Here is a 9,542-nt window from a genome sequence, read left to right as displayed (position 1 = left end):
TCAGGCAGCACCGCACAGCGAACGCCCAGCTGCGACACAGGCCCCGCCCCCCGCTCTGGCCCCGCCCCCCGCGGGCTCACCTGTCGGCAGACGGCGGGGCCGGTTGTTGAGTCAGAGCCGCGGGTTGAGTCTCCGAGGTGACATCGTTCTGGGTCCGTTCCGCCGCCGCTTTCACTCCGCTACTCTTCCGCCCGGCCCCGCCATGGTCTCGGCTCCGCGCTGCCCGCCCGGCGCCCGCGGGCTCCTGGCGCTGCTGCTGCTGCTGCCCCTGCCCGGGGCTCGCGGTGAGTGCGGGGCGTGTCCGGGAGGGGTCCCCCCGGGCACAGGGTCACCTCGGTCCCCGTCCCCCCCCGCATCGGTACCGGGCTGGGCAGGGACCTGAGCCGCCGCGGCTCCCCTGGGCCCTCCCCGTCACGCGAGGCCGGGCCCCCGCCCCCATCCAGCCCCTCAGCCCGGGCTGCGTCGGACTCGGCCCGCGGGGCAGGAAGGGGCGGGGACCCGGGGGGGGCGGAGCCGCGCGGCAGCGACAGGTCCCCGCTGCCCCAGCCCGGGCCCTGGCCCCGCCGCTCTGCGAGCCTCGAGCCCCCGGGAGCGCTTCTGCCTGGGAGTACATCGGAAGTATTTCAGTTACTTGTCCTCATGCCGGTCATGCAGTGTCCATGCACCGCATGAGGAAATATGCAAGTCAGCTGTCTCGGAGAGAGCTTTCCACCAGCTCTTTTCACTTTTGGCCAACCCCATACATGTTTCATGTAATCTTCATGATGTAAATCACTAGTCTGTAAGACTCAATTTAATCATGAATTTCTATATAAAAGTGAATTCTTATTGGTTGTCATAACCTTAATACATATTCTTCACAACTTCAGAGATGTAGGTTTCATTTTTAGAAGATACATCCTATCTGTTTTTAAAGTGATTAGTTTTACAGCTATATCAGAAAATGAATTATTGTTTGGTTATTTCATTTGCCAAAAGTAATTGAAGCAGATGTTTATGAAGGCATTGGGAGGTGAACTATCTCCATTCAACAGATTAATCATTTAATATTTGGAGGATTTTCTTGCCATGCTATATTAGGGGAGAACATCACCAGACAGACATTTAAATTGTTTTTATTTAACTAAAACAACATTATGTATTCTGGATTTTTTTTTCTTCAACAGAAAACATATATAATATTTTAACAAAACAAGTGTGTGAACTTTTGAATTTAAACATTCAGGTTTTTTAAAATCAGGTTTGTTTTTGTTAAAATTGTTTTTAACTAAAATAGTTAAATGAAATATTAAAAAAAAATCAACTATGTCAGCCAGATCAACATGAAATTAAAATATTGGCTTCTGTAGCTAACTCAGTCATCTTCACCCTCATTTTCATGTTTGTTCATAATCTGGAAGAGGAAAAACAAGCTTTCCTGCTTTCTCATGTCCCAAACAATTTGTGAATTTGAAATGAATTAGTCCAAAGGAAGAAAATATTATTTCTACACCAGAAGTAGTAGTAATCTCACTTTTAATAGCAGTAGCTTCAACCGTCTCTGAATCCAAGTGCTTAAGTGACTTTCACCAGTTCATTGGTGTGACTTTCTTTAAAACATCATCAGCAAACAACATATTTATTGAATGATTCACCCTTAGCTCTGAAGTTTATTATAGTTGACATTATGGAGGGATGACTGATGGATGTCTGTCATAGCCAACTCCTCTTCTTCAGTAGTTAAGGTTTGACTCTGGTACTGAGTATTGAGAATCTTTGCAAGAAAATGAGCTGGTGATAGTGCTTGTCCCATTTGTTTTTTAAATGCTTGTAATTTAACTCTGTCATTGCTTTTTTCTCTTTTTTAAGATATCACTCAGTTCCTTCCAGATTTCAACAGTGTCAGCAATAAAACCGCTATTTCCTTGCATTTTGTTCAAGACTACAGAAATAGGCTTTAGGATACTTAGCATGTGTTCAATGTTTCTCTTAAGGCCAATGTTGAAAACTTTAGCTGTGACAGTACCATCTACTTTTTCACTATTTTCTTCACAGACTACCACCAGAACAGGCTAGTTCTTGATATAGTGCTCAAAACAGTTCATTGCTGAGTTGTTTCGCATGTCTTGTGGGAGAGTTAGCTTGGTTCCTCCCACTTTTTTCAGAGCAGTTGCTGCAAAGTGGTTGTTACGGAAGTGTTTTGCAATTTCAACAACATTAGCCTTTATTTCTGGAACAATTAAGTCTTTGGCTAGGAGGTGCATCAAATGAGCACTGCAACCGTATGTTAGCTTGGAACTCTTCTACATGTCTTCTTATCTTGGATGCATTTGCAACATTGTCTATGACCAAGCTGCATACTAGACATTTGCTTTTTTTATTTTTTTCCACAGTTTTTGTTATAGCTTTTATTGCTACCACTTGTAAGTATTCTGCTGTGTGTGCTTTCCCTGATGTATTAGTTGTTCCTGTAAGGAAGACATTTCCTTCTTCTATTGTCACACAGGCGCATACAACAGGATCGCTGTGGACATTGCTCCACCCATCAAGACTCCGGTTAACAATTTTCACCTCTAGACCTTTTGCACACTGCTCAATTTCTCTTTCATATGCTTTGTCGAGCAATTTGCCTGCGACATCTGCTCTGTTGGATGGACAGTATCCTGGTCTTAATGACTAAACCATGTAAATGAAGTGTGGGTTCTCAATCACACAGAAAGGAGAGTTTGTTGCATAAACAAACAGGGCAATTGTTTTCATCAATCACCTCTTTTTGTAATCTGCTGGTTCTTATCACAAACTTACCTATGGTTGTTTCTGGGTGATGGAGATATTTTTGCTACAGATGATATACTGAAACTATAGAAAATGATGGTGATCTCAAAGGTGGATAGTCTTCAGAATCCTGTATGTTGAGGATGGATTCTCCTAAACAAAATAAGTCAATGCAGTTATTGAATTATTATTACCATGCTGCTTGCTTAGTATTTCTCATTGTATTCACTGACACTCAGTACTACTTAAAGGTGAAATTTTATCACAACTGCATCTAAAATGATAGTACGCTAGAGTAACAACTATATTTTTTGCTCAAACATGAGAATTCAAGAATAGTCCAGAAGGAAGACAGGCAGTCTTTAAGAAAGAAGTATGAAATGGGAAAAAAAAAAAAGTTTACCAGCCTGAAGATCCTGCGTTCAGATATGTTCCTTTCATCATCTTCAACGCAGCTTCCTCCTGAGGAGGAACGCTTCTCATGATGTTTCATTTGGGCAACCAGGCCTTGCATTTCTTTGTTGCACTGTTTGCATTTTGCATGCATACCTGTCTTACCCACAAGTAGAGGAATTTCATTAAAATATTCCCGAACTGGATCTCTTTTATGGCCTGCTGCCATTATAGGTTTTTCCCTTCTAGTGAGAGAATGGTATAGTAGATCTCAAATCAAGAAAGGCTATGCTCAGAAAGACTCAAGACTTCTGGAATATGCTGCTCAAACAGTTTCACTTTTTTGTTTCTACTATCTGTCCCTCCCTTCTCACATTTATCTCCAGACATCAACTTGTCCAGATCTATTCTGCCCCCAACAATCTTCTATTAATTGAACTTTTTGAAACTTTGCACTTGTAGAGAGAGGTAAGGGATTGACTGTGTGTGTACACAAATTTGCAGAGGGACAATAGAGTTGAGGTCTTATTTCTCACCTCTCTATATTTATTTTTTGTTTTTAAAACATTTTTGCTGTTATCTCTGGAGACGCAAATCCACAGTTGAAGAACTGCAAAACTAACCATCTCCTATGGTATCTTCTAGACTGAGCGCTGAGTCCCATTGGGTCCTAGATAGAAAGAGTAACTGAAATAATTTATACAGAACCCCCTGGAGCCCCATAGGATTGGGTGCCTAAGCTATGAACTATTGTAACTCTTTTACAAAACTTTTCTTAAACATTACATGAATATATTGTCTCATACTATAGAATTTATAATCCCTATTCCATGATGAGACATTATCACTCAGATATATCTTAATTACAACTGTCTTTAACAAGGTTTTTTCCTCAAAAAGCATTTTATCCAAAAAAGCCAATTTAAATTAAAAATATCTTTTTTCTTAAAGCATAGATTTTTATCCACCCTGTGTACTCTGCTCCCTTGGTCTCCTTTGCCCTGTACGTTACCTTCTTTCATGTTACCCTGTATGGTTGCAACAGTCTCTGAGCCTCTGCTGCATTAGATCATAAAACCTGTGAGGTGGCAGAATGTCTCGTTTTACACAGCGTACTTATTTTACTTTACCATACATGTTCTGGGTGAGGAATACGTGGTAAATGTAGAATTTTAATGTACTGCAGTTCTGTATCAAGCCCGTTCAGTAAAGTAGCTTCAAGGCTCTAATGAAAACAGGTACATCCAAATAGTCCCCAATAAAATTATTTGCGGCTTCTCAAAAATGAATCTTTCTTAACTTTTTCCCTTCCTTGTCTGTCTCTATTGCTAGGCACTTGTGATTCTCCTCCACGTTTGAGTTTTGCTGAGCTGCCTGGGGCAGTGAACAATTCCTATCCTGTTGACACCAAACTGAAATACTCCTGTCGCCCAGGATACATTTTGGGCTCTGGAAAGTCTCCTTTTGTTACATGTCTTGCAAATTCAACATGGTCAGCAGACCCCAAGTTTTGTGTAGGTGAGTATCTTTGTTACTTTTCCATTTCAATTGCTGTGCAAGCCATCTTGACATAGGTAGGAGTCTCTCTTTTATTGGGTAAGTGGTTCAGAGTTCAACACTGGTATCCATAAACACTTTCTAAATACATTTTGGACAGTTCTTTATTATATTAGTAGTTGACTATTTATTTAAAAAACATAGCAGAACATGCCCCTATCTGTGTAAGCTACTTTAAAAGCAGCTAAAATACAAAATTCCAGTAACTTCAGCCTTCTGTGCTGAATACTCTCAAATAGGATTCAGAGGAATAGATTTACCACATTTCTTCCTGGTTTTTAGACCATGTGTTAAATATCTGCCTTTCTAGAATATCAACATCTTGTTATATAATAGTAGATCCGAACTTAAGAATAGTGCAGTTCTTCTCTACCAGAAACCCCATTGTCCCTGTGACTGGAAGGCATTCACTGCACAGCAGTGAAGTTACTGGAATTTGATACTCTACCTACGCTGGTCAGCTTTAAATGGAGGTATAAAATAAAAGCTTTAACCCTCTTTAATTTAACTGCACCAAGTTGTAGCTGTCCAGTGGCAGCTACTTTCATAAAGATGTGACATAGTAAGAACCAGGATTATTAGGGAAACTAATCATGTTCCTAGTATTTCCTGTTCATAGTATAGAGAGCATCACAAATAGTGCAATAAAGTGAAACACTTAGGGGTAAGTGGCTGTTTTTTGTGGGTTTTTTTGTATTTTGAAAAATTGTAGTTGCTCTATCCCTGATAACAAATTGTAGAATTCAGCCATACTGAACTCACTGTACTAAAAGTAAATCCAGTATTGAATAATGTGTTACAAACTTGGTCAAAATACTAATTTGTAACAAAACTTAGAGAATACTTCTCTTGGCTTCATTGCTAAGAGTACAATAAGATTTTTGCAAGTTTCCTCATCTCAAGACTGCGTATGCTATATTCCATGCAGAAGTCCCTAGAAAATGCAGAATTACAGTAACTAGTAAAGAGAGAGACAGTTGGATGCTGATGAACCTTAGCTCTGCCTCCTTGTACATATGTTTTTAAGTTTAAGATTTAATTTGTTGTATTGAAAACTGATAGGGCTTTCTTGACTAGCCTTAGACTCACCTACTCTGGCCTGCTTGCTTGAGACAATACTTTTATACATAGGGCCTGATTTAGCAAAGCCCTTAGTGCGTTCTTGAGTCCGGTGACTTTAGTGGAACTTGTTTTGCTGAATCGATTAGGCCTTAATTAATAGGTCACAATTTTTACATGCCTTGTCTGCACTGAGACTTTTCCCAGCACTTTTGATGACTGTACTAACTTTGTTGTTGCATGGATACAGTATATCTATATTGAACTCCATATAGATATGGTGGGAGGTTTTTTGTTTGGAACAGTTCATTCTTCGTGGGAATAAGTCTACTGTGATAGACAGCATCACAAATAACTCTTGTAGGGGCAAAGAAAAGCTCTTCCTCAGTCAAGCTTAGTGGAACATGCAGTTTTTAGCTGTCTAAAATCAGGATTCACATTTCAAGAAAACTAAGAAGATATATTTACAAAACGCATAACAAGCCTGTAGAAAGTACTGCCACAAAATGGAGGCAAGGAACATGGTAGGATTCAAAAAAGGATGAGACACTTAGAACCTGGTCTGGCAAACACAAATGTGCTTTATATTTCTCATGTCAATAGTCCACTGCATCATATTCTTTAATGCTAGAAGGGAATCTTACATCACAGGCTACTTACATTTCACCAAGTGATTCCTTTACTGAGCCCAAAAACTTGTATTTGACTAAAGCATATCTTCTAGAAGGATATCCAGTCTTGATTTGTAGACTCTGAGACAGAATCTTCCGTTTCCTCCTTTGGTAATTTGTTCCCATGGTTAGTCACCATTAAACCCTTTTGCCTTATTTCCATTTTGAATTTGTCTGGCTTCACTTTCCAGTTCCTGGTTCTTATTCTGCTTTTCTCTGCTAAATTAAAGAGCCCTTTAGTACCTGGTATCTTCTCCTTGTGAAGGTCCTTAGCAACTGTAGTCAAGTCGCCTCACAATCTCTCTTGACAAGCTAAACAGACTGAGCTCTTTAAGTCTCTCACTGTATGGCATTTTCGCAGGCCCATTAATACGTTTTTGTGGTTCTTCTCTGCACCATCTCCAATTTTTCAACATCATTTTGAAAATGTGGACACCACAACTGTGTACAGTATTCCCGTATGGGTCTTAGCAATGTATACAGCATTGCTATCACCTCCCTATTCCTGCTTCCCTGTTAATACATCAAGGATCGCATTAGTCCATTTTGCCATAGGATCCCACTGGGAGCTAGTGTTCAGTTTGTTGTCTACTGTGACCTCAATCCCTTTCAGACTTGCTGCTTCCCAGGATATAGTTTTCCCCGTTCTCTAGGAACAGCCTGCATTTCTTGTGCCTAGATGTATAATTTTTGTATTGTGTGATACTAGAATGCATTTTGTTTGAACAGACCCAGGGGATCCAGATTGCTTTGTAGGACTGCCCTGTCCTCATTTATCACTCCCTCAGTCTTTGTGTCATATGCAAATTTTTAAGTTCAAAATAAAGGTTTTCTTACCACATGCTCTCAGCAGTCTTACTGACAAGACTTCTTAGGTGAGGACCCCTTCAGCTTAGGCCACGTCCAGACTAGGGTATTAAAATCGATTTTAGATACGCAACTTCAGCTACGTGAATAACGTAGCTGAAGTTGAATTTCTAAAATCGAGGTACTCACCCGTCTAGACGGCGCGGCATCGATGTCCGCGGCTCTCTGTGTCGATTCCGGAACTCCGTTCGGGTTGATGGAGTTCCGGAATCGATGTAAGCGCGCTCGGGGATCGATACATCGCGTCCAGACTAGACGCGATATATCGATCCCCGAGCAATCGATTTTCACCCGCCGATGCCGCGGGTTAGTCTGGACGTGGGCTTAGTGGCAGCTTCCTTTGTCTCTCCTAGTGCAGATTTCAGAGTAGCAACCATGTTAGTCTGTATCCGCAAAAAGAACAGGAGTACTTGTGGCACCTTAGAGACTAACACATTTACTTGAGGATAAGCTTTCTGGGCTGCAGCCCACTTCTTCGGATGCATAGAATGGAGAACACAGACAGAAGATATTTATACAAACAGAGAACATGAGAAGGTGGAAGTAGCCATGCCAACTGTAAGAGGCCAATCAATTGAGATGAGCTATCAGCAGGAGGAAAAAAAACCCTTTGAAGTGATAATCGAGATGACCCATAGAAGGTGTGAGGAGAACTTAACATGGGGAAATAGATTCAATTAGCGTAATGACCCAACCACTCCCAGTCTCTGTTTAAACCTAAGTTCATTGTATCTAATTTGCATATTAATTCAAGTTCAGCTGTCTCTTTTTGGAGTCTGTTTTTGAAGTTTTATTTTTTTTGTTGCAAAATTGCCACCTTCAAGTCTGTCTCTGAGTGGTTAGAGAGGTTGAAGTGTTCTCCCACTGGTTTTTGAATGTTATGATTCCTGATGTCAGATTTGTGTCCATTTATTTTTGTGTAGAAACTGTCCGGTTTGGCCAATGTACATGGCAGAGGGGCATTGCTGGCACATGATGGCATATATCACATTAGTAGATGTGCAGGTGAATGAGCCCCTGATGGCGTGGCTGATGTGGCTAGGTCCTGTGATGGTGTCACTTGAATAGATATGTGGATAGAGCTGGCATCGGGCTTTGTTGCAAAGATAGGTTCCTGGGTTAGTGTTTATGTTGTATGGTGTGCGGTTTCTAGTGAGTATTTGTTTCAGGTTGGGAGGCTGTCTGTAAGCGAGGACTGGCCTGTCTCCCAAGATTTGTGAGAGTGAGGCTTCATCTTTCAGGATGGGTTGTAGATGTTTGATGATGCGCTGGAGAGGTTTTAGTTGGGGGCTGAATGTGACAGCTAGTGGTGGTCTGTTGTTTTCTTCGTTGGGTCTGTTCTGTAGTAGGTGGCTTCTGAGTGACAGAGCCAGAGGAATAATCTGTTTTTTCACTTCAGCAGGTGGGTATTGTAGTTTTTAGAATGCTTGATAGAGATAAACACCTACATGATCTCCGTCTGAGGGATTAGAGCAAATGCGGTTGTATCTTGCACTCCTAGTGCAGTGATTTGGTGGCTGGAGTGAGAGGGAGGAGGGGTGCCTGGGAGTTTGTCCCTCCTTTTTTATAGTGTCAGTCCTGCCCCCTTGGAAAACATTCCCAGCTCACAAAAAGTCTATAGGGAAAGATCTTCCCTGCTGCCTTTCCTTACTTTTTTAGAGTGTTGAGTTTTCTGTTGTTTTACTTCCTGCTTGATGACTGCTTTACTGCTTAAATGCAAATTAAGCAGCACACACATTCCTTTGAGACAGAGCTGTTTGCCAGTTTGTGCTATGGTATGCCAGATGAGTTAACGTTGTAAAGGGAAATCTTATAACTTCACATACAGTGTTGCCATGCATATTATCAGTACAACAATGACCGTAAACTCTAAATTTTCAGATGATGCCTCACAAGGCATACTTACTACAAAGATTATTACAGCAGTGTCTAGGATGTGGACACAGGTACATACTCTTACAGTAGGATTTCTATTGTTCCAAAGGAACTTCAAAACCTTCTCTTTATTGTCTGTAATCATGCCAGTTGTGACTCTTTCACTGGTGTCTTTAGCTCCCCATATCAATTTTTACATTTAATAATTTATGCCATCTGTCCTTTTTCCGATGTATTATGTTGCTTTTTATTTGTAATTGCTGCCAGTTGAGGTCAGTGGGTCTACCCACTGAATATGGTTATGTATATGAGTTTTTGGGATCTGGGCTTTAACATGTATAATGTTATACTTATACTAAATCTGCA

At 41.1% G+C, this 9,542-nt stretch overlaps 1 protein-coding gene across 1 annotated transcript in view; it reads left to right on the top strand.

The window, feature by feature from the left end:
* The window catches only part of CR1 (complement C3b/C4b receptor 1 (Knops blood group)), a 197,731-nt gene that overhangs the window by 41,388 nt on the left and 146,801 nt on the right, over window positions 1–9,542 (top strand). Inside the window, exons 9-10 of the mRNA XM_050953674.1 lie at window positions 5–284; window positions 4,480–4,665. Coding sequence (XP_050809631.1) covers window positions 5–284; window positions 4,480–4,665 — 466 coding nt within the window. The remainder of the gene's footprint in view (window positions 1–4; window positions 285–4,479; window positions 4,666–9,542) is intronic.

The sequence above is a fragment of the Gopherus flavomarginatus genome, chromosome 5 (assembly GCF_025201925.1).
Source record: "Gopherus flavomarginatus isolate rGopFla2 chromosome 5, rGopFla2.mat.asm, whole genome shotgun sequence".
NCBI lineage: Eukaryota > Metazoa > Chordata > Testudines > Testudinidae > Gopherus > Gopherus flavomarginatus.
Note: the sequence above shows the minus strand (reverse complement) of the source record. Positions and strands in the feature narration are given on the sequence as shown.